This window comes from Lissotriton helveticus, chromosome 2_1 (assembly GCF_964261635.1).
Source record: "Lissotriton helveticus chromosome 2_1, aLisHel1.1, whole genome shotgun sequence".
NCBI classification, from domain to species: Eukaryota; Metazoa; Chordata; class Amphibia; order Caudata; family Salamandridae; genus Lissotriton; species Lissotriton helveticus.
Genome location: NC_136059.1, coordinates 791,546,735 through 791,572,707, shown reverse-complemented (window position 1 = coordinate 791,572,707; position 25,973 = coordinate 791,546,735). Strand labels below are relative to the sequence as shown.

General features: G+C 47.6%; 1 protein-coding gene across 2 annotated transcripts in view; it reads right to left on the bottom strand.

Moving 5' to 3' along the window:
* Positions 1–25,973, bottom strand: part of PGGT1B (protein geranylgeranyltransferase type I subunit beta) — a 315,684-nt gene that overhangs the window by 122,880 nt on the left and 166,831 nt on the right. For both annotated transcript variants that reach the window (XM_078675523.1, XM_078675524.1), the window contains exon 6: positions 20,864–20,996. In XM_078675523.1, the coding sequence (XP_078531649.1) occupies positions 20,864–20,996 (133 nt within the window). The remainder of the gene's footprint in view (positions 1–20,863; positions 20,997–25,973) is intronic.

Below are 25,973 nucleotides of genomic sequence, written 5' to 3'. Positions count from 1 at the left end.
GTGGACAAGGGCCTAACCATGAGTAGATGTAGGTCAGCAGAGCCCGCAGTTAGCGGAGCGGCTGTCAACCGCGAGTGGAGCGGCAGAGAGGGCAGCCTCTGGCTGAGAGCGCTTCGGATGGAGCGGTGAGCACCGGAGAACGGCATCTCCAGTGGAGGTCCCCGCAAGGGCGATTAATGTGGCTGAGTGGCACTGGCGCTTCCTCCCCCGGCTCCTAGATGTGTGGGCAGTGAAGGGCGTGTGACTTCCCCCGACTGCGCTGTATGGCCCCGACCCAGTGGCTGTGAGGTTAAGGTGCTGGTGCCTGGGATAGGCTCTGGAACATACGAGTCGGTTGGTGCGCTTGGCCTCATGCTGGGGGAGGGGGGCTGTTCAGGAGCTCCACTCCACTGTCCACGTAATCTGCTTCATGGTGTAGCTTATACCCTGGAAATGTACCAATGGTGTTTAATGCTTGCCAGATTTATACTCTGGAAATGTACCAATGGTGTTTAATGCTTGCCAGATTCATGGACTACTGATGCTCATCCAGTTGGAACTGACCTCAGCGCTAGAGCCTGCAACCTAATGGTGGGATTCTGGATCATTTGACCGTCTACTCTATTGATGCAGTTGGTGCATTCATGGACATGCCCTTACAGTGTTAAAAGTGCTATGGGGTTGCTGCGTGGACTCACCTGGCGCGGCTGAGTCACTGATATGACAAGGACCTCCTTGGTGCAGCTAGGTATAGAAGACTCTAGGGGCCAGAACCGAGACTACAACTGGTACTCGAGTCCTAGACTTATGGACAGACCTGGCTTGAGGTCAAAGACACTTTCTGCACACTTGGGATATAGGGCAATGAGCCCGTCGTATTGCACCATGGACAAGAACAAGGCTACGCGCCCGCGCAATATTCGAAAATGAATCAATACACTGCCCTGCATACAAGTCATGGTTAGCAGGTACACAGGAGAGGAACCAGCTCCGGACTGCACTGGACCCATCAGGAACTCAGATACTGGCAGCCATTGAGGTGTCTGGCCTGGTGGTGCAGGCAAAAGTAGAGGCGATCTAGATTGATGTGAACCTGTTGAGGGCAGACCTACAAAAGGTGCTGTAATGCTCAACGGAGATGGAGAGCCAGGGGAACGACCTCTGGGAAGAAGTCTGCCAGTGAAAGAAAACAGTGAGCACACTGGAAGCCCTCTCGAATAAACTGGAGGCCAGGATGGAAGATGCTGAGGTGAGGTCGCACAGGTGTAACCTCTGATTCATGGGCTTCCTGGAGGGGCTGAGATGGGAGGTTCCGAAGTCTTTTTGGGAGGACTGGATGAAATCAATGCTTGTCTGCCAAGCTCTCCAGATTCTTCACTGTGGAAAGGGCGGATGGGTTACGGACCACGCTGCCCCAGCAAGGAGCTCCCTCACAAACGATTATCACAAAATTTCCGAACTACAGAGACCAGGATGACATTTTGCAGATAGTCCGGAATCAGGGAAACCCGAAGATCGGCAATGTAATCATTCAAATCTTCCCAGTTTACACCAGAGCAGTACAATTACAGAGACAATCAATCCGTGCTGTCAAGCAAAACCTGTTAGCCACGGGACTGCAATATATGTTAACTTAGTCCAGCACCAGAATAACATGCACTCCGACAAATCCCCCCCTTTATCCCCCCCCATTCTCAGTCCCCATTACCCTCTAACCAACTACGCAGAACATACCTCCTCTCTTAATTTAACTCCCCCTCCCCTCAACAGGATCATCTTCAATGCCGCTTCCCCTCCTAATCTCAGCCCCCACTATCCTCCCTGCACCCCCACCACGGCTATCAGTCTCCCAGACTACACCTTGACCCCCCCGCCTACCACCAATGCCCTCACTCATACCACCAACGTCCTCCCTACCTCATCCACACCCCTCCCACCCAAAAGCTATCGCCTCCCTAACTCCATCCCGCACACCAACACAACGCAGACCTGCTCGAACACCAGCCCTCTCCCCCACCTGCACACAAATTCCCTTGTCAGCCAATCGCCCCTGACTGCCACCTCCACCCCCACCACCTCCCCCACGATGGACTACATCATGGCCACCCTCACTCAGATCAAAGAAGACATACACACCATCAAAGAACTACTCTCTACACACCCTATACACCCCTCACCCACCTCAACCTTCCCTCCCAACTTGTCCCCTACTCCGCCGGCTGACTCCCTCACTCAACACGCCCCACACCGGGCGTCAATCCCTGCTCATAGGCGCAGCAACTGCCCTCGGCCCCCGCATCACCCCTGCAACGTCTCACGCAACTACACCTCCCTGCCCAACTTGTCCCCCACCCTTCGACTAACTCTCTCACTCAGCTATCCCCCAATCTGACCTCAATCCCAGGTCGGAATCGCAACAACCGCCCTCGTCGCACCCACAACTCTTCTTCTGACCTCGACACACTCACACTTCTCCGCTCCTATGACCCAGCCCCCCAAAATAACACAACCACCCCACACCTCAACATTCCCACGATACACTCAAATCCCCTTAGACCGCCCACACTAAACAGCAGATTCTCCATCCCCAATAACCTTAGAAAAGTCCCTCTCTCTCTAGAACCATCTACCACCCTCAACACACCCCGTCTCAAATGCACTCTTCTCAACTGCAGATCAGCCAAGAAACATTCCGCCGCCATTGCTGACCTCCTCTTATCGCGGGACCTTGACCTAATCATCTTGACTGAAACCTGGCTAACTGAATCTTCGACACCTATAATGGACATCTTGGTTCCTCCCGACTACCACATTATCAGGCACAACAGAACAGGCAAAATAGGTGGTGGAATCGCATGCATCTACAGGAACAACCTCTCTGTTCAGAAAGTCAATTCCACCTCCCTACCATCCCCAACATCCTGGGAATACATCTGCCTTGACATTATTAGTGAGGGCAAACCGATATGCTCGCTTCACAGCATTTACCACCCACCCAGGGACAATTTCACCTTTTCCCAAGAAATAATGGAGTTGATCTCAACCAATTCCGGACGGCAACTCACCCAAATATACCTTGGTGACTTCAACCTCCACTGGAACGATCGCAACGACGCAGTGGTAAATAGTCTTAAAAATGTCCTCGATGCCCTTAACCTCACCCAAATATGCAACAGCCCGACCCACGAGAAAGGTTCTACCCTCGACCTGATCATCTCCAAAGAGGACTCTATCCAACTCGAGTCCATCCAACCCTGTGACTGGTCAGATCATCATATTGTCACATTTTTTATCAATGAAAAAGTCAAAGTTAACCCGGCTCAACTCTCCAAGCCCAAAGTCTGGAAAAGAGACTCGAAAAAGCTCAACCCAGGCTCTTTGCCCCCTAACAGTTGCAACCTCCTACTGCCACCGACAGGCGCTACAGATGTCCAAACTCTGACTGACCACTATCTCAACTCTATGACCTCTATAATTAATGAGGCTGCACCAATGGAGCTGAAAAGAGTCTCTACTAAAATCTCCAAACCATGGTACGACGGGAGTCTCAATGAGGATAGACGAGACATGCGAATGGCAGAGCGTACCTGGAGATCAGCTCCATCAGCAATGCACCTAAAAGAGCTGAAGAAAAAGAGAAACGCCTACTTCAGGAAAATAAAACGCTCAAAATCAGACTTCTTCAGCCTCCAACTCGACCAAGCAAAAAACCGCCCGAGAAAACTGTTTGAGATAATCAGAACACAATCCAAGGAACAACCCCAACCGCTCAACACTAGGCGTGAGGCACCCTCCTGTGAAGACTTCGCTGCTTTCTTTATCCAAAAAACTGACAAAATAAAAAGCGATCTCCTCATTGACGCAAGCCTCTACTCCAAACCCCAATGCCTAGCACCCACTGAACCAAAAAACAATGCTACATGGTCAACCTTCGGCACATACTCGGAAGAAGAAATTGGCAAACTGCTCAGCACCCTGAAACCATCCAATCACCTCACGGACCCCCTCCCTGCCTCCGCAGTAAAAGACTTTACCCCTTTGCTTCTCCCTCTCTGGACTAAAATTATCAACAGCTCTCTCCAACAAGGAAGCATTCCTGACTCCCTCAAAGTTGGTCAGGTCACACCTCTACTAAAGAAACCTACAGCCGACCCCTCTGATCTCAACAATTACCGTCCCATCACCAATATTCCTACTCTCGCCAAACTGTTGGAAAAATGCGCACAACTACAATTGACTAAACACATTGAGCAATTTGATCTCCTCAACACCCACCAGTCAGGCTTCCGAGCAGGACACAGCACAGAAACTGCTATGACTCACATAATTGACGACGCACTTGAAATGCTAGACCAAAACGACACCTGCCTCCTCATCCTTCTAGATCTCTCTTCAGCATTCGACACCGTTAAACATGAGAATCTACTAGAACTACTAAACACAAGAATGGGTTTATCTGGAACTGTTCTCAAGTGGTTCACTTCCTTTCTTCACAACAGGTCGCAGAAATTCAAGAGCAACAACCTAATGTCCTCGCCAATACCTGTAACGCTAGGCGTCCCCCAAGGATCCTCTCTATCCCCAACTTTGTTTAACCTAGTCATGGAACCTCTCACCTCCTTGCTACAAGCATCCAACGTAAACTTTCACATGTACGCCGATGACACTCAGCTATATCTCAAGCTACAATCCCCCAAAGACATCTTGCGTCTGAACTCAACAATCAGAAGCACCCAATCTTGGCTGGCTGATAACCACCTCAAACTCAACGCTATGAAGACTGAGTTCCTTCTGATCTCACCTCCCACGAAAATATCTACCACACAAACATGGCTTAAGCACCTAACAGCACTCAACGTCCAACCGACCATAGTGGATTCAGCAAAATCTTTAGGCATAACACTTGACACCAACCTCAACATGCAGCAACATATCAGCAAGGCAACAAAGGGAGCGAACTTCCAGATCAATACTCTGAGGAAACTTAAACCCTACCTCCCAGCCAAAGACTTCCAAACAGCAGTACAAGCGCTAGTCATCCCACATATTGAATACGGCAGCACCGCCCTCTGCGGACTCCCCCTAACTACTACCGCACCACTAAGAGCTTCTCTGAATGCTGCAGCGAGACTCATCACTGGGTCAAAAAGGCACTCCCATATTACCCCTGACTTGAAATCCCTGAATTGGCTGCCTTTTGAAGCCAGAATACATCTGAAAATCGCCTGCATGACACACAAGGTGGTACACCTAAACTCACCCGGCTACCTCGCTCAGAAACTGACAATATCTGGGGGAATTAAAAACACGAGAGGCACAAACAATCTTCTGCTGAAACCTCGAAGATTCCGGAAGGAAAAAACATACAAGCGCTCCTTCTCAGGATTGGCGCCTAGGATTTGGAACTTACTCCCTCCCGAAACCAGGCTTATCTCTTCCACTACACTCTTTAAAAAAGAAGTAAAAGCTATCCTCATGGCTAAATACACTTGATCTATTATCTCGAACTCTGTTAACACCCTGCACCGATCTGTACTACATGCTTGACCATTTACTTTTTGTATGAGTTGTCTTATTACTCACGTGATGGGCTTTGCAGCCACCTATTTGTACTGTGTGATCTATTGATTTATTGTTTGACTATGTTCCCTCATGTACCCCTCTATGTAAAGCGCTCTGATATCTGTGAAGATCTTGTTCGCGCTATATAAAACTTTGAAAATAAAATAAAATAAATAAAAAATATGTTGCTATATCCTGCAAGCTCAAGGTGATTCATGATGGCCGGACTTTCTTCTTCATGATGCCGGAGGAAATGTGGGATTGGCTGGAGATAAGGAGTGGAGCCCGGATGCAAGCAGCGGACGCTGTGAGGAGGCAAGACACGACTAGTACTCAGGCAGCACCGGAAACGCAGCCATGGAAACAAAGCAGACCAAAAAGGAGGACACGATGTGGTGCAAGGGTGGTAGTGAAGACTAATTGCACTATCTCCTTGGAATCTAAACGGCAGGAGGACAGGGTGCTGGCCGAGATGGTTACATTGGTGTCATCAGAGATGCAGAAGGCTGAGGGTGCACCACTGGACGCTACAGGGGTCTCAGAGGTATGAAGGAGAAGTGGTGTCGGAGGGTTGTGGGGTGAGGGTCAGCACCACCGACAATCGGTAAGAGATGCCCTGCCTCGAGCGGGGTGTTCTCAATGGCAATGCCTTAAATGAGACTATTTAGGACATACTCGTCCACTAAGTGGGACTGTGTTTGATTAGATACGTGTTAATTTTTCTTGCGCGTTGTTGCTGGGTCCTTCATTATGTAATTAATGTCACTGGGATAACTGCACGGTGTGGCTGCCATTGACGGGGCACAGACATGCTTTGTTTCGCTAACCCCTACCAACAACCCCCCCTTTTTTGTTTTACCTTTCTATTTCACTAGTATATCATTGTTTTTATTGGCCAATCGGTCATTTGATATTGTGTTACTGTTTAGCACATACACTCATTGCTGGTGAAGGTGGGACACATAGGCGTGGGGTGGCGACTGGGCCATTTACACTTAACCATCTGATTCCGTAGCGTTTATTTTCTCATAAGGTAACATTTGTGACGGGTCCCACTGGACTCCGACATTTGAGTGGTACAGTGGTGTCAACGGGGAGAGTTGGTTGAGATGTATGGGCAGGCACAAGTTAAGTTGGGGGGTGTTTACCCGGGATAGGGTGGAGGACAGGTTTTTATTCTAGTCAAGACACAGTGTTTTTATGTTGTTTGTGGCAACAATAAATCCTATCGATAGGTGGGGTGGGCAGATGTGGTGGAGGTGGCCGAGGGCAGAGAGTGTGTGTGTGCGGGTGTATGAGCAATGGCTGAAGAAGTACCAATGCGGTCTTTAAATGTGCAGGGGCTCACTTCCTTTAAGAGATACCAAACACAGACCTACCGTAGACGCATGAAGTTAAGCATTGCCTTCCTTCAGGAGACACACCTCATGTAGGCGGAAGCCCAAAAGCTTGGTAAAAAATGGTGACAGCAACTTTACTCCGCTACCTATTCGTCATACTTAATTTTATTTATTTTATTTTGAAAGTTTTATATAGCGCGAACAAGATCTTTGCAGATATCAGAGCGCTTTACAAAGCAGGGAATACCAACAAGAGAGTGAATAGCAGGTCATTAGGTATAGCGAAATTATAGGTAGTAAGTGAGATGGGTAGGTACGTGAGGGAGCATAGTATCACAGGTAAATCAATAATGCAGGTAGATAGTCAGGTAAGTGCATCAATAATACAGGTAAAACACATAGTCGTAGGGATCGAGCAGAATAATACAGGAAAAACACATAGTCGTAGGGATCGTGCAGAATAATACAGATCGGTGCAGGGTCTTTACAGATCCACGTTAATAGATCAAGTGTATTTGGCCATGAGAATAGCTTTTACTTCTTTCTTAAAAAGTGTGACGGTTTCAGGATGGAGTGGATGGTTTCAGGAGGGAGTGAGTTCCAGATCCTGGGTGCCATTCCTGAGAAAGAGCATTTATAAGTTTTTTCCTTCCGGAATCTTCGAGGTTTTAGCAGAAGATTGTTTGTGCCTCTAGTGTTTCTAGAGCCGCCAGAGATTGACAGCTTCTGAGTGAGGTATCCGGGAGAGCTCAGGTGTACAGCCTTGTGTGTCATGCAGGCGATTTTCAGATGTATTCTGGCTTCAAAAGGCAGCCAGTTCAAGGATTTCAAGTCAGGGGAGATATGCGAGTGTTTTTTTGACCCAGTGATGAGTCTCGCTGCAGCGTTTAGAGAAGCTCTTAGGGGTGCAGTAGTGGTTAACGGGAGACCGCAGAGGGCGATGCTGCCGTATTCAATTCGCGGGATTACTAGTGCTTGTACTGCAGTTTGGAAGTCTTTGGCTGGTAGGAAGGGTTTAAGTTTCCTCAGGGTATTGATTTGGAAGTTCGCTCCCTTAGTAGCCTTGCTGATATGATGCTGCATGTTGAGATTGGAGTCGAGAGTTATGCCTAGAGATTTTGCTGAGTCCACGATGGTGGGTAGGACATTGAGTGCAGTTAGCTGTTTAAGCCAGGTTTGAGTGGTAGAGATCTTTGCGGGAGGTGAGATCAGAAGGAACTCTGTTTTCAGAGCATTGAGTTTGAGATGATTATCGGCAAGCCAGGATTGGGTGCTTCTGATTGTTGAGTTCAGGAGTAAAATGTCATTGGGGGATTGTAGTTTGAGATATAGTTGGGTGTCATCTGCGTACATGTGAAAAAGTACATTGGATGCTTGTAGCAAGGTGGTGAGAGGTTCCATAACTAGGTTGAACAAAGTTGGTGATAGGGAGGATCCTTGGGGGACGCCTAACGAAACAGGTATTGGCGAGGACATCAGGTTGTTACTCTTGAATTTCTGCGACCTGTTGTGCAAAAAGGAGGTGAACCACTTGAGAACAGTCCCAGATAGACCCATTCTTGTGTTCAAAAGTTCGAGTAAATTCTCATGTTTAACAGTGTCGAATGCTGAAGAGAGATCAAGAAGGATGAGGAGGCAGGTATCATTTTGATCTAGGATTTGAAGGGCGTCGTCAATTATGTGAGTCATAGCAGTTTCAGTACTGTGTCCTGCTCGGAAGCCTGATTGATGAGGGTTGAGGAGATCAAACTGATCAATGTGTTTAGTCAGTTGTAGTTGTGCGCATTTTTCCAATAGTTTGGCGAGAGTGGGAATATTGGTAATGGGACGGTAGTTGTTTAGGTCGGATGGGTCGGCAGTAGGTTTCTTTAGTAAAGGTGTGACTTGTCCAACTTTGAGGGAGTCAGGGATGGTTCCTTGTTGGAGCGAGCTGTTGATAATTTTAGTCCAGAGTGGAAGGAGCAATGGGGTGAAATCTTTGACAGCGTTGGCAGGGAGGGGATCCGTGAGGTGATTGGAAGGTTTCAAGGTGCTGAGCAGTTTGCCTATTTCTTCTTCGGAGTAGGTGTCAAAGGATGACCATGTAGCATTGTTTTTTGGTTCGGTGGGTGTTATGCAGTTGGGTGTGGTGTAGAGGCTTGCGTCAATGCGGAGATCACTCTTTATGTTGTCAGTTTTTTGGGTAAAGAAAGCGGCGAAGTCTTCACAGGAGGGTGCTTCGCACAAAGTACTGAGAGGTTGGGGTTGTTCCTTGGCTTGTGTTCTGATTAGCTCGAACAGTTTTCTTGGACGGTTTTTTGCTTGGTCGAGCTGGAGGCTGAAGAAGTTTGCTTTTGAGCGCTTTATTTTCCTCAAGTAGGCGTTTCTCTTTTTCTTCAGGGTTTTCAGGTGCAGTGCAGAGGGAGCTGTTCTCCAGGTGCGCTCTGCCATTCGCATGGCTCGTCTATCTTCATTGAGACTCCCGTCTTACCATGGATTGGAGATTTTAGCGGAGACTCTTTTTAGCTGCATGGGAGCAGCCTCATTAATTATTGAGGTCATGGCGTTGAGATAGTGGTCAGTCAAGGATTGGACATCTGTAGCGCCCGTAGGAGGGAGCAGGAGGTCGCGGCTGTTCGGGGGTAGGGAGTATGGGTTGAGTTTTTTCAGGTCTCTTTTCCAGACTTTAGGTCTGGAGGATTGAGCCGTGATGAGTTTGACTTTTTCATTGATGAAGAATGTGACAATATGATGCTCTGACCAGTCACAGGGTTGGATAGACTCAAGTTGAATAGCGTCCTCTTTGGCGATGATAAGGTCGAGGATACGCCAGGGGGTATTGATTTGGGAGGCACCGGGAGTCCCCTTCCAGTTGAAGAGACAATTTGCGGATGTAGAGAGGCGCCATATACTGCTACATAGTATGCTGGGTGGCCGTGAGGTGTGTCTGATGAACATGTATGCTCCCAATATTGACAATGGTGAGTTCTTTGGTGCTTTGGAGGATGCATTACTACCATATGCAGGCTCTCCGATGGTTTGGGCGGGTGATTTCAATTGTTTGTTGAACAGGCTATTCAATAGGCACCTGTGGTGAGTGGGCATGAAACCTCGTACGATGGCTGGATTGCGGGAGGCCATGTACCGACTAATACTAGCAGATGTGTGGCAGGAGCTTCACCCCACGGTGCAGAAATAATCCTGTTATTCCCCAACGCATGGTACACACAGAAGACTAGATAGATTCCTTATTGCTGGTGAGGAAGTTCTACACATTGTGAAAGCATCTTATCAGGTGCAGTTCCTTTCTGACCATGCACCTCTACTCTTTAGAGTGCCGAGTCGGCGTCCTGCTATTCCTTTGTGGAGATTCAGGCTTGAGTCTCTAAGAGACACTGAATGTGAAATGGATATGCAAGAAGTACTTTGGAGATTTTTCGAGTTCAACTGTGGTACGGCGAGCACACATTCATGGAATGGGAGGCACTGAAGCTTGGGTAAAGCATGGATGTATGACGTTACAACGCATACTTTTACCACGCATACCTTTACAACGCGTTTTTTACATCGCAAACCTTTACAACGCATAGCGCTTAGAGGTGCTGGACAGTGGCAAGTATAATTTTCTATTCCAACTCCAGTCCCTGTGGACACTAGGGAAGTTGTTGGATAGAAAATTAAACTTATTCCCTATCCTAGAGCGCCCCCCAGCGCAATGCGTTGTAATGGTTTGCATTGTAATGCCTGCGTTGTAATGGTAGTGCGTGGTAAAAGTTTAGTTGTAAACGTTGTTTACCGTAAAGCATATGGCATCAGGAAAAAGCTGCAGTGGGAATTGGGAGAGAAGGAAATACTGCTTGCTGAGCAGCAGCGACAAATGCAGAGACAGGAGAGGGACGAGCAAGCACTGACAGCGGCACATAGAGTAGTGGTGAAGATCTGGGATAAAGTTGATTGTCATGTCCACAAGGATTATCGCCAAAGGCTTCATAGGGAAGGGGGTCAGTCAGGGTGCATATTGGCATGGGTGCTAAAGAGGGAATGCCCTCCTCCTACAATATATGCTCTCAGACCATCTGATGGTAATATGGTCATGGGCCAGTTGGCCGTGACACAGCGGCTGCGCGCTCACCTTGCTGGAACATATACTGCACTGTCACAACAGGTGGATACGGAAGCCGCTGACTTCCTAGCCTTGGAGGCTCTGCCGCGTTTGACACCGGCGCAGGAGGAGGGGTTAGGCGAGGTTATAACGTTGGAGGAACTGAAGGAGGCGCTTTGTGATATGGCTAGAGGGAAATGTCCGGGACCATACAGAATGCCGGTTGAGTATTACCAGGCACAAGCTGCCACTATGCTCCCGGCATTGTTGGAAATCCCTTTGGAAGTCCATGACTGGGGTGAGCTGCCATTGCGTATGTGAAAAGCGATTATACTCATGCTTCCTAAGCCGGGGTCATACAGACCTCTCGCCATGTTGAATGTTGATATAAAGCATTTCGCAAACGTTTTAGCACTACAACTGAGGTGGGTAATCAAACCCTTGGTGAGGGAAGACCAGTGTTCTTTTGTGCCGCGGAAATTGCACATGAACCTCAGGCGGTTATCCCATGTGATGCATGAAACATGTGACTTTGGAGCTGCCTTGATATCGCTGGATACAGAAAAGGCCTTCGATACCCTGTTATGACCATACCTGTGGGAGGTCCTGGACTGTATGGGATTGGGGACCACATATATGTCGTGTGTCTGGCTGCTTTATACCTTGCCCACAGCCAGAGTGTGAATGGGGACTGAGATGTCCGAGGCCATTAGTATAGAAAGGGTCTGCTCCATGTAACAGTTGTTCACGCTTGCAACGGTGCCACTCGCAATATACCTCAGGGACCAATTGCTAGAGTGGAGCATACCAGTCGGGGCAATTGTCACGTTGTCTCAATATACGCAGATGACACACTGGTGTATGTAAAAGACTTTGAGCAATCAGTCCTGCTCCTCATGCAGCTACTGGGACATTTCGGTGCGGCGTCCGGGCTACAGGCTAATTGACAGAAGACGGTGCTTTATCCACTGGCCACGTTGACAGGAAGGGAAGAGACATATCTTCCAGCTGTGGGAACGCCATGGGAAATACCTTGCTTTAGGTATCTCGGACTGCATATTACTCATGATAGAAACCTCCAATATGCTCTGAATATGGAAAACAAATTGGAGGGCCTAGAGCGCTTGATCCGATTTCGGATCATACGGTCACGGTCAGTGATGTCGGTGGACCTGTGCAAAATGGTTCTCCTCCCCGTTGCCTCTATCTGATGCAGAACTCTTTTTGTACACAGCTGTCGGAACTGTTTAAACGAATAGCTAAGCTATTTGTAGATTTGATATGGGCGGGGAAGAGATGCAGGGTGCACCTGGAATTGCTGAAGCTGGATTTAGGAGAGGGTTGATTAGGGCTCCCAGATCTGCATTTATATTATCTGGCAGGTCTCCTACAATATGTGGCAATATAGTGCGAGATTGAACCCAACTGGGAAAAATTGAAATTTGGGTCCGCTGGTATTGCTCAGCTTCTCCGGTTGCTGATGTGCAGGAGGGATCTTCCATCGGACACTGTTTTTTTTTGCTAGTGTGGCGAGAGCATGGGACAGGGCAGTTCGTAAAGTTATTAAGAGAGTGCCGTACAAAGCGCTTCTCTCACTTTGGTGGCTGTGCCCTTTCCTGCATATTCGCGAGTCCATGAGTATTAAGGGCTGGATAATGGGGGGTTGCGAGAATGCGGGAGATCTGTCTATGAATGGTACTTTCATGGATCTGATGGAAATGAGAGCACACTACAGGGTTGACAATCAGCATTTATTGCAATATGTAAGCATTTCACGAAGTGTTCGAGGTATATGGCCCACCTTTCCAGATGAGCCACAGAAGTCTTATATACTTGAGGTAATTCTGGAGCTGGATTCCTATAAGGGTATCATCTCCAGATTGAATGTAGAGCTGAAGGCAGACAGGAAGATGGTAGTTGCCATGAAACTGGAAGCGTGGGGCAGGAAAGTAGATACCCCACTGTCAGACACTGAATGGTGCTGGGCGCGAGGTGGCAAGCAATGTCCGCTTTAAGTTAGTGCACTTCTATTTTCTTTATCAATCCTACTTGACTCGGCCCGACTTCATAGAGCATATCCCACGAGAACACCAGGTTACATTATATGTGGGAATACGCCTGCTGTTTTCTGCCACGTGGCTTGGAGTTGTGCACAGCTTGAGCTGTACTGCGGAGAGGTACACAGAGAAATGTGTAGAGTGACAAAGATGGCTGTGGAGACTTCAATCAGTCATTGTCTATTTGGTTTGGAGCCCCTCCCCCCCACCACAGAAGGGAAGGAAAATGGGCTATAAATGTGCCCAGCTCAGCCTGCTGCTAGCACGCAGTCGGATAGCTATACACTGGGCCAGCCCCATACCCATGGCGCTCTAAATGGAGGGCGGATTTGCAGGAGTGGGCGGTAGCCGAGGAATGTAGGCTTCATAAAGTGTGTACGGATAGATCTTTACATAGTAGCAAATTTAAAATATAAACAAATAAAAATATCATGTAAAATCTATATTTTTAATAATTGTATTACACTGTGTACACACCTAAACACACGTGTATTCATACAAGTGTATGTTTTTTGACGATATTAGTGTCAAAGATATTTTCCCCAATATTTTTGTCCTTACCCGTATAAGTATAGGAACAGGATATTGTGGAAAACACTATCTTTGACACAATATGTTTGTCAACGATATTTGTAACCACAATATTGTGTCAGTGATCCAGTTAGCTCCACAAAACATAGCTTGCAAACTTACCATACAAAACAACTGGCAAACCAAAAGTCTGCATTTCTTTTTTAAATCCTCATTCGCCTTGCCACCCCAGTCAACTAAAACAAGTAGGATGTCATTACCGTTACTCTATTTCAAGAGACGTAGACAATTGAGATGAGACCCGAGAGATACCGCCCGCCTACCGGTATACAACAAAACCTACAAAATGTAGCTGACCTCTCTTTTTAAAGGAGAGGGTGGTCGCACTCTCACTGATCGTGACCGAAGACTGTAGCTAATGGCCAGCAAGATGTAGGAACTGGGAGAAGAGCAAGGCCCAGCACAGTGAGAGAGCTTCCAGAGAGGCATAATCATGGGATCCAAAGCTTAGTTTTCAAAGTGAAAACTCTACAACTTAAACCCCTAAATAGATAAATATACTCGTTCTAAAACTAGAAAGGAGACCAATTAAGCAAACAATCCTATAGTGCCTTCTTTCTACTATTCTGCAATCTACCCAAATCAGTCTTGGAGGTCTTATATAAGGAGGACAGTCAATTTGAATGAGTGGGGGTGTAGCCTCTACCCATCTCCTACATATTTCTCGTCTGGCCAGCAAGATTGCATAGAATAGAAACCCCCTAGCAGGGCCTGTGACTTGACTGGCTATGCCAAAGATGATCAGGGCAAGGGACATTTGAAATGGGGTTTCCAAAATGTCAGCTAGGGTTGCCCCTACTTTCTCCCAAAATTCAAAAATAGCTGAACAATCTTTAAACATATGTGTATCTGAGGCATTCACCAAGTCGCACTTCTTGCAACTGGCAGGGCGGCCCTTTGCTATTTTAGAGAGTCTAGAAGGAGATAAATAAGCTCTGTGTGCAGTGAAGTAATGGTTCCTCCTAAACCAGGCTGGCTTTACAACTGTGAAGAAGGTGTTAAAGGAAGTTTGCCACAGATCTTCCCAGTCTTCTCCTGGTATAGAGGCTCTCCACAGTTCTTCAGCTAATTTAAAATCACCACCAATGACTTCCTCTATGGCCCAGTAAAAGAATGACACATCTGTCCTCCCTGTCGGCCTCAATACCAATTGCTCCTCTAGAGTGTTCCCTTTACCTATAGATTTTTTAAGATTCTGGGACCAACTCTGCAATTGCAGATATTTAAACCTGGACATGCCCTCTTCTAACTTATTATCAAGTAATGCCCAAGACAAACGTGAACCATCAACAGCCAAATCGCCCAACACCAAAAACCCCGCTGTTTTAAGTGGGGCTGCCAATTTATCTTTCAAGCAATCCGAAGCCCCTGGAGAGTCCCACAAAGGAGCCAAACTTGAAAAATAATTTAAGCTTGTACATCAAGCATAGCCGAAAACAAGACCCCCCCCCCTTCCGACAAATCTGGGGATTTCAGCCGCATTCTAGAGTGCGGCTGTGTGAAAGGCCCAGGCGTAGTATTGGAGATCCGGTAGTGTAAGGCCCCCTTTCTCTCTCCTGCACCGTAGCTTCTTCCAAGCTATCCTCGTAGCTTTCTAAACCCATAAAAATGAATTGATTGCTTGCTGAAGTTCATCAATGGCCTGCTTTTCAAAATGCAAAGGAATAGTATTAAAAAGAAAAGTATTTTTTGGTAATAGAACCATTTTAATCAAATTAATTCTACCCAAAATGGTCAATGGGAGATGAGTCCACAATTTAATGAGTTTCTGGCACTCCATGGAGACATTTGCAAGATTAGTCCCTGAAATCTTATCTATGTTTTGGACAATCCTAACCCCCAAGTATCTTATATAGTTTTTGGTCTGGTATCGACACTCCGGCAGGTTCCACGACATAGTATCGGTTTTCTCCGATTAACCTCATAACCAGACATCTGCCCAAAGTCTTGTGCCAACCTAATGACATGAGGAAAGGACAACTCTAGATCAGATGTAAGAATCAAAACGTCATCCGCATACAGGGCTACCTTCCTCTCCCATGCCCCAAACTTGAATGATGCAATACCCATCTCCTCCCTGAGACGCTGAGCAAAAGGCTCGATGTACATGTAATCTTAAAAGGGTTGGTCAATTTACTATTAACTAAGAGTCTTGCTGATGGATCACTATAAATAAGCTGGATAACTCTACGGAATTTCTGCCCAAAGTTAAACTTTTCCAACACTGCCAAGAGATAAACCCAGGTGACCCTATCAAAAGCCTTGATGGCGTCTAATGTCATTTCTACGAGGGGTAATGAAAAGGTGGAAGCAAGGTCAATAGCTCCGATAAAATCCTAAGTAAGATCGAATAGATTCCTGGCTCTCAAAAAAACATTTTGATCTGATATACAATCCTCCCGCCACCGCACCCAACGTATCTGCCAAGATCCTTGTGAAAACGTTGTAGTCTGTGTTTAAGAGAGAAATGGGTCTACATGACCCACAATTCACTGGAGCTTTTTCTGCCTTCAAAATCAGTGTTATAGTGGCTTCTCCCCACGAGATCTAGCAGCTTCAACTAATATCTTGTTAAACAGTGCTGTCATAGTCGGAATGATTGCCTCTCCCAGGGATCTGTATCATTCCACTGGAAGCCCATCGGGCCCCGCAGCCTTACCACCCTTACAGGGAGAAATAGCTTTCCTGACCTCCTGCTGAGATATATCCAGCTTGAGGTTTTCTCGTTGGGAGGAGTTTAGAGAGGTGAGCTTAATCCCACTTATCCACTCCCGAGCATGGTTGCTATCTACCATGTTGTCTTCATTATATAGATCTTGGAAGAAAGCAAAAAAGGCTTCTCCAATCTCTTCGTCTGTAACTACCGATGTGTTATTATGTTCATTATCAATTTGCTGTATGATATTACAAACCCTGTCAGTCTTGGCTTTCCATGCCAGTTTACTAGCCCCCGCCCCGTATTCAAAATGGGCAAGTTTACCGGCCTCCCATCTTTTGGAAATCCTCGTCTGGATAGTACTCTCTAATTGACCTTTCAGGGTTCCCAATTTCGCCAGGTACTCCTGACGTTTTATAATATCATCCTCCCTATTAAGACTCAACTCCACTGCCTTCATTTCAAACTCCATATGCGCTACCTCCTCTCTGTATTGCCTGTTATTGTAGCATATCCTACTTGTGACCAGACCTCTCAGGTAAGCCTTCCAGTCATCCCATAATACTGAGATCTCAGCCGACCGACGTTTATGTTGAGGAAGGATTCTGTCTCCTGGGATAAGTATTTGGCTTCTAATTCGTCCAGTAGTAGTGAACGATCAAACGTCCACACCCTTGATTGTTCTTTCTCTGCCAAAATTAAGTCCATTCATACAACCACATGGTCTGATAAGTGGGGAGTCAGGTAGCGTATATATCTTTAATTTTGCCCCTCAGATCATGACTAACCAGAATGTAGTTGATCCTTGATTTGTGTCTATATTGTGGTTGTAAAACGAGACACCTAATTGGGAGCCCGACCTTTCTCTCCAAATATTGCACAATCCATTCTGCCTCATCATCATTTGAAGATATGTCCTAGACTTAGACAAAACGTTTGCCCTACTGCTTGGGGACTTATCCATCTGAGGATTCAGAACTACAATAAAATCACCAGCCAAAATAATTGATTCTGAAAATTCAAGCAAATTTGCAAAAATAGTTTTCAAAGTTGAGGGGTCATCTTGGTTAGGGCCATAATAGCCTACCACTGTTAAGAGAGCCCTGAACAGATAATTTAACAATGACCCACCTGGGTCTATCATTGTGCTTAAGACCCGGGCGTTTGCCTGCTTTTTAATCAAAATGGCCACCCCCCTGATATTGGTGCTCTGATTGGAACAGACACAGTGTCGATCCATCTGACCTTCCTAAACATTCTACATATTTCCTCTTTCAGGAGATGTGTCTCCGGTAGGATAATTATCTCAGCAGGGGAATCTTTGAGGTATTGTAAAATTTTGGCCCTCCTATTTTTCACTCGAAGGCCACTGACATTCCAGGATAAACACTGTAAAGTTTAAACATCGGAATCTTAAGTATGCCAGGTCTCCCCGAACGCTGATCCCAAACCAAGCGCGACATCCATAAATAAAGCAAAGAAAAAGGTGAATGAAGATTTTTAACCCCTATGCTCCCCACCCCGTGCTCCCCTTCATTCCTCCCCCTCCCTTTGAACCCCTCCCTGGAGAACCCTACCCCATTAACCTGGACAGATAGTCCATATACTGCCTACCGGGGCAACCTCCCCTGTCCCTAGCTGCTCAAAGTACTACAGAAAGACGGGAAGCTGAAGCTCCAAAAAGGACTCACTGTCTCAGTCTTCCTAAAAGTTTACTTCTGGTGCTATGACCCCATGTGTTTCGATGAGGCTGAATAACTAACATATGATAACATCATACCTATCTTTTCCAAAACCTGGTATCTCAAAGATCTAAAATCTTGAAGTAGGGTTCAAACATTCCCCGAAACCCGGAAAAACCTATGCTAAAAATGTATGTGTAACAACATAGCTGAGCTATTTGGAGGCTTTGGCTAAATTTTCCAAAAAGCTCACCCACCTCCTGCACGGTTTTTAGATTGTACATCTTATTATTGTGCATAATTTTTTTAAAGTGCAGGAAATTTTAGCTGGGCAACCGCGCCAAGTTTTTTAAAATCGTCCATTTTCCTACCCAGCTCCCATTGTTTATCCAAAGTGACGCATGCCAGGTCAGAGCGGATTTCAATAGCAAAATCTCTGGGTTTCAAGGATTTTTGTTTTTGTTTTAAGGCACAATTCAGAATCTTGGCAGGTTCGGTTGTTTCCTGAATGGGTCCCTGTGGATCCTCTGTATGTCCTTCTTCAAGTCCTCCTCAGATAAAGGCCTTAAGATCTTCCACCCTCCTTTCCCTCAGGAACATTCAGAAGACGTGGATTATTACGCCAAGAATTGTTTTCCAACATTTCAAGTCTGTCCCGGAGCACAGCCTCTTCCCTCTTGAGCACTGATATATCTGCATTAGTTGCTCCCAAATCGTCCCTAAGTTCTAAAACAGAGCTTTCTAAAGCCACAGTCCTTGAATTTAGGAGATCAACTTTTTTCTCAAGTGACTCTCAGAAAAGCCTGATCTCCCCCTGATTTGCCTCCGAAACAGAAAAGCTCTTTCTAATATCTACTGAAAGAGTAGAACAAAGCCCCTTCAGAGATGCCAAGGAGGACCCCACCGTGCCGTGGTCCTTGGAAATGTTCCCCTCCTCTCCACTGCCACAGGCCTCCATTCTCTCACAGGCAAGACTTTCTCCTCCAGCGTGACCATTACCCTCGTCCGAGGTCATAGTTGAAGCCGATCCTAAAATTGCAAGTTTGTTTGTTTATGGATATAATTTATGTTGCAGAGAGGGGAATAAAAAATATATTTGATCAGATGCACAGCGGGTTTTTGAATGTTCAAACGATTTGTAAGGTTTTAGGTGCCACACAAGTAACGTCAACTGCAGAGAGGGGAATGCCAGCTACCTCTATCTCCTCCATATCCTCCAAGAGGGGCCCCAACTTCAACTGCCCCGAGCTCTTTCTGAGTGTCTCCCCCTGTGTTGGCACATCTAGCACCTGTGGCTGAATTTTAAAATAAGACCTTAGAGAGGGGGTAATCCTTATATTTGAATCTAGAGAGGTACCCTTGACTTTGCCTGCTTTAATGCTTCAGCCCTTAATTTCACAGTGCTGGAAAGTTGAATTTTTCTCAGGTACTGCAACCAAAGTAATGCCTCCTTTCCTCTGAGTTACGCGGTTATATGTGATAGGTTTACCCTCTGAGGGCAACTTGATATTTTTATCAACAGATTTCACTTTTGTCGACCCCTGCGCTATTCCCCCATGCTTCCTACATCTCTTTGTGTTTTTTGTTATCAGGGCTTTTATATTAACAGGAGCTATGCTAGTCTTAGAAAGCCCCCCCTCCTAACCTCCCGATGTCTGTTCTGACCGAGTCTGCGGTGTTAAAAAAAAAAAAAAGAAAAAAGAAGGCAGGACAAGCTTACCGTCCTCTCTAACAGGCGTTTTGCTAGTGGGAACTGCGCAAAGGTTGCCCCACTCCACACGGCCCCCCTGTACCTCATGTTGTAGTAGCTGCAAAAACAAAAGAGTCGGGGTAAGCCCACCGCTCTCCGAGGGCAAATAGTCGCCCATTTTTTCCGAACAGACAACCTTCTCCAGCATGGATAGCGTAGGTAGCTTCCCTGTGTTGCCTCTGCCTCTTCCTGAATCGTCTCGGAGGAGTCCCCGGGCAACCGCTCTGCGGCCCCTCCTCAACTCCAGGGTGGCAACGGTCCAACGCGGCAGGTCTGCGGGCACTCCAAAACACATTTCCTTGACGCCTAAAGTAAGTTGGACCGCTAAAAAGTAGAAGCGGGGGTCATCGGAACCAAGTTATGCAGGTTTAAGGGTCTCAGCTTTGCCGCATTTAGGAGCGGGACATAGGTGCCTCCAGAGGCAAGCGACCGCCTAGCTAACGGCTGCCATGTTCTCCCGTTCCAGTGTGCATTTCGTGTTTATCTCATTATTGCTTTTACTCCACATCTCTTTGGCTGGCATTCAAAAATATATTTCTTTTCAGGCTTTCGAATTCATAATCCCATTGGCCTTGCACAAGAAATGGTTATGTATCTGCCGAGGTATAATATCAAATGGGTATGACATTCTGTGAAGGACGTGCTCCAGGCGCAGGACTGGAAATTCTAAAGGAGACGACCATGCAAAAATAGAACAATAGATTTTCGCAAAAAAAACTGGAAGGATAAGACAAAGTTACAAGGTCCGTGCGCTTGATAGTCATAAAGTAGAACTGAGGGTAGGGAAAATGTACAGCTCTAGATTATTGTAATTACTGGTGGTACCAGTGGTAGGGTCAGAATAATATGATAAAACATTGCTGTTAGATGTCGAAAAGGGATTATTCCATCTCTAGGAGCAAGTGGATATTTCTAATAGCTGAGGATCAATAATAAATAATAGCTACAATAATGCAGTGCGTTAAATGAAAATAATAAATAAATCAGATAAACTAAAACAAAGACGATTTAAGCTTTTTGAAGTCATGCGTTTTAAACCTAACAGGTTTAACCTCCAGGTTAAACGAAAAATCTAACAGCAATATCCACCAGCAAAACACAAACTTGATAGAAATGAGCGTCATCAAAACACACTCACAACACAGATGTCTGTAGTTACTCTTACCATGCTATTCCTGATATAACTGATGGCCTTCTTCATATCCATGCCTGACCAGTTGTTAAGCATATAACAAATGCAGGATGCACAGTACACAAATCTCATGTCATTCTCACTTCCTTGAAGTACAGCAGAGAAACTGGAAAATAATATCACAAAAGTGGGCTAAAAATATATTTGTATGTACAATTACTACAAATGTGTTCTCAAGCAGAAGTGAAAATTAGCTACACCCACGAGAATTGGAAATAGAAATATATGGGAAGCTATATTTATTGTCATACTTTAATCAATTCTTTATTGAAAGTACATATCAAAATACTTACTAGTTTGGTAACCATTATGGTACATTACAGCTTTTTAATATTGAATCTAAATGGAGCCATATTGTTTTTGTTCCGTGGGAAAAAAGACGTTGTAAATTACATATTTCGACAAGTTCTCGACGGATGAAATACATACACACACAGACCCACTTAGGATGGTTTTAAGGATTGCAGAAGGGATTTATTGATAAAAAATACAAACATTCAGTGACCTTACCTCAGGACACCCCCAGCTGCTCGCTGTCCCTGCTCCGTTTTGGCCTGATTCTTCGTTTTTTCGTGCTCACTGCTTCCCTTCTGTACTTGCTCCCTTTTTAGCCTGATTTCGTGCCCATTGTATTCTTGCTCTTGTACTTGTGTTATCTCCTGCATTGTATTTACTTGTGTTTTGTTTTCTGTGCCTCGCTAATCCCTCTGGTGCCCCCACCCACTCCCCGCTTCCCGCCGCTGCTCCATCGCGGCCCGCCCCCTTTTTTCCTGCTGTACCCGATTGGCCGCCCCGCTCCCGCCTCCCAGCTGCTCCGCCCTCCCACTTGGCCTCATATGGAGCCTGCGTGTACGCGCAGCGGGCGGGCCGATTGTGCGCCGAAAGGCGCGCCAAAGGCAAGCCCGTCCGCGCCCGTCCGCGCCTGGCCCGCGCCCAGCGCCAGGGCCCCTGGCCCCCGACGATGTCAGCCCACACGACGGACCTTCGACGCCGCCACCCTCAACGCACTCAAACCCAACCGGAATGCCGCCTGCCACCGAGCCACCCCGAAACCCACCCACGGACCCTTCACCTGCCAATCCTGCAAGTTCACCTGCCTCCGGACCTGCACCGCACCCGCCAAGCCGAGCACCAGCAACAACCACCTCAAGTGCATCCTGCTCAACACCCGCTCCGTCCACAGACACGCCGTCGAACTCTGGAACCTCCTCGACACAACATCACCAGACGTCGCCTTCCTCACGGAAACGTGGATGAACGCCTCCCTCAGCACCCGACATCGCCATAGCCATCCCGGACGGATACAAGATCACCCGGAGGGACCGCGTCAACCAGACTGGAGGAGGCATCGCCATCGTACACAAGAACACCATCCGCATCTCGACCAACTCCAACGACACCTTCACCGCCGCCGAACACCTCCACTTCCAGATACACACCGACCCCAAGACGACCTTCAGAGGCACCCTCATCTACAGACCCCCGGGACCACGCACACAATTCAGCGAAGACATCGCAGACTTCATCAGCCCACACGCCCTCCCCTCCGCTGACTACATCCTCCTAGGGGACCTCAACTTCCACATGGAGAACAACAAGGACAGCAACACCACCACCCTGCTGGTTAACCTCGCCAACCTCGGACTCAAGCAACTGGTGAACACACCCACCCACTACGTCGGCCACACGCTTGACCCCGTCTTCTCCTCCAGCAAGCACATCTCCTTCAGCCACTCCACCGGACTCCATTGGACTGACCACAGCTGCGTCCACTTCAGCTTCAGAAGAACCATGACCCACCACCACCCGCAACAGCTCACCACCTCCCTCAGCCAGAACCCTCCCGCCAGCACAACGGACCCCAACGAAGCAGCCAGCAACCTCACACAGTGGCTGACCACCTGCGCCGATGACCTCGCACCTTTAAAGAACCCTCCCAGCAGGTCCGGCAGCAAGAAAGCCCCCTGGTTCACCGGCGAACTCAAGGACTCCAAGAAGAACTGCCGCACCCTCGAGAAAGCCTGGCGCCACGACCAGACCACAGACAACATGACCGCCCTCAAGCATGCCACCCGCAAGCACCACCAGCTGATCCGCACCACCAAGAAGACAGCATTCAAAGAACGACTGGACAACAACGCCCACGACAGCAAGGAACTCTACAGCATCGTCAAAGAGCTCTCCAACCCCAGCGCTGGAAACAACATCACACCCTCACACCCTCACAAGACCTCTGCGACTCACTCGCCACCTTCTTCCACCGCAAAATCGCAGACATACACAACAGCTTCGGCGCACCAACCACGCACCCAACCGCCGAACCAACGCCCCCCACCACCACCCTCTGAAACTGGACCCCGGTTAGCACCGAAGACACCACCCGCACGATGAACACCATCCACTCCGGATCACCAACCGACCCCTGCCCCCACCACGTCTTCAACAAGGCCGACTCCATCATGGCACCCCAACTCCGGGACATCATCAACACCTCCTTCCACACCGCCACCTTCCCGGAGAGCTGGAAGCACGCCGAGCTCAGTGCCCTCCTGAAGAAACCAACAGCGGAGCCCACCGACCTCAAGAACTTCCGCCCCATCTCGCTCCACCCTTTTCCTGCCAAAGTCATCGAGAAGACCGTCAACAGACAGCTCGCCGCCTTCCTCGAGACGAATGGATCCCTCGACCCCTCGGTTTCCGAGCCAACCACAGCACCGAGACCGCCCAGATCGCTGCCACCGATGACATCAGATCCCTGCTCGACAACGGGGAAACAGCGGCCCTCATCCTCCTGGACCTCTCGGCAGCGTTCAACACTGTCTGCCACTGCACCCTAGTACAGTGCCTCAGCAACATCGGAATCCAAGAGAAGGCACTGGAATGGATCATCTCGTGAACTTACCAGCCGGTACAGCAGCAGACAGGGGAGGCTTTACACGCCGAGTCCACCGCCAAGAGTCACTTTGAGCGGGGAAAAACGACGACACCATTGCCATTAACGCAGCCGCCCCGGGACTGCTAATCCCGGCAGCCTCTGCGGCGGCACGCTCCCAGTGACGCCACCAAAGCGCCAGGAGGCGCATAAAGACGCCAGAGACCCGGCGAGCACTGGGGGAACTTACCAGCCGGTACAGCAGCAGACAGGGGAGGCTTTGCACGCCGAGTCCACCGCCAAGAGTCACTTTGAGCGGGGAAAAACGACGACACCATTGCCAGTAGCGCAGCCGCCCCGGGACTGCTAATCCCGGCAGCCTCTGCGGCGGCGCGCTCCCAGTGACGCCACCAAAGCGCCAGGAGGCGCATAAAGACGCCAGAGACCCCGCCTCGCGGGACGCGGGCGTGACGCCGGGCTAAGCCCGGGCAAAGAGCGGGCCCTCTGTGGCCCTCTAGAGGCCGAAGGAGGACGGGACGGGCGCAGCCCCCTAACATTTCTACTCTAAGGTACCTGACTGTTACCTGACTATGTGCCCGGGCAGATGCTCTGAGGATCACTGACTCTATTTTTCTATACTTGCGTTGGGAGCATCAATATACTGACATTTAATTATCTGTTTTGCTTTGCTCTGTAGTTTGTGTGGCAACTTATATCTTGCCCCACGTATTTGTTTATTGAAGTGCCCAACAGATCTGACACCTGATCCCACTCTGTGATTGGTCTAGTATATTACCTCCCATTATTATTATGTCTCCAAGGGGCAGTCGCAGTAGAACAGCTGCTGCTGGGGGTGGTTCAGTAATTGGCCCCATTGACAATTTTATATTTAAGGCCAACGATGCTATAAACCAGGGTATTTCCCTTTTAGAACGCAGGGTCTCACAAGATCTGGCCCATGCCAAACGTTCATCCCTTGGTCTTATTGCTTCTGCTACCACACCTACCCAGGTTACGCCTATCAATATTAGACCTTTAATAAATGTATGCACTGATACTCATACCATCCCAAGTGAGGTAAACTTATCTGCCTCAATTCCCCTGATAGACTCTGAGACAGATATTAGCATGGATTTGGAGAAGACCCCAGACTTGCATATTAACCCCACCCCTGAAGATATATCAGTAGATAACACGAGGCAATTAAGAGGCAGACGTGAGGGTGCCATCCAAAAACAAAAACAATATGCACCGAAGCTCCGGTCTCCAAAGGTCAGAAAACATGGCCTGCCCAAAAGGAAAACTAGGAAAGGTGTAAACTCAAACTCCCATCAAAATATGAGCAGGACAAAGGAGACTATTGAGGAGGAGCAGCAGGGTGGGACATCAGATAAGGATGGTGACATCAATGTCAACATTGAAACTGTAAATGATCGCATGTTGGAAAAGTTTGGTGAGCTACTTAGTATCTATTTGTCCCCCATTGAAAGTAGGCTCACTCGGATAGAAAAGCAAATAGCCGAACTAAGCATCCCTATTAAGAGTCTATCCAAAGAAGGCGCTGTAAACGGTGCAACTAAACCTACTCTCACCAAAATAGTAGGCACTAAATCCAACACTTCACAAGCACCAACTACAAATATAAATACTGTACCTAAACCCCCATCAGTCCCACCCAAAGGGACAACTGCTAGTCAGCTAACCGCTATCCCTAGAACTAACAACGTAGCCTTAGATATAAGGAAGGATCAGAACACTAAACAATCGAATGGGACTACTGTGGGTCAATCTCTGAATCCCGCAAGTAGTTCCCCCATGCTCCAACCGCCACAAAAAACAATTAGGCAAGTTCCCTCCCGTATTAACCTTCCACCGGAATGCGGGGCATATGTGTTGGTCCTAGTTAATGTTTCTAAATTAAGAAAGGACCAAGATGAAACTCCCACATCCCATAAAAATAAAATCTTACATTGGTTAATTGCAAATTGCAATTTTCCTATAGAAGGTGCAAGGGAGATCATCAACACCCAGAGAGTGGGCTGGATAGGCCCACTCAGGAAAAAGTTTGAGGGTGACTGTGTTACAATAAATTTTAAAAACCCCCAATGGGCAGAGAAAACACTAGCAAGTGCCCCATTACCCTCACCATGGGAATTCAATACTACACTCCTACCACTAGGCTATTTTTACAGACATTTGATACCCCCTAAA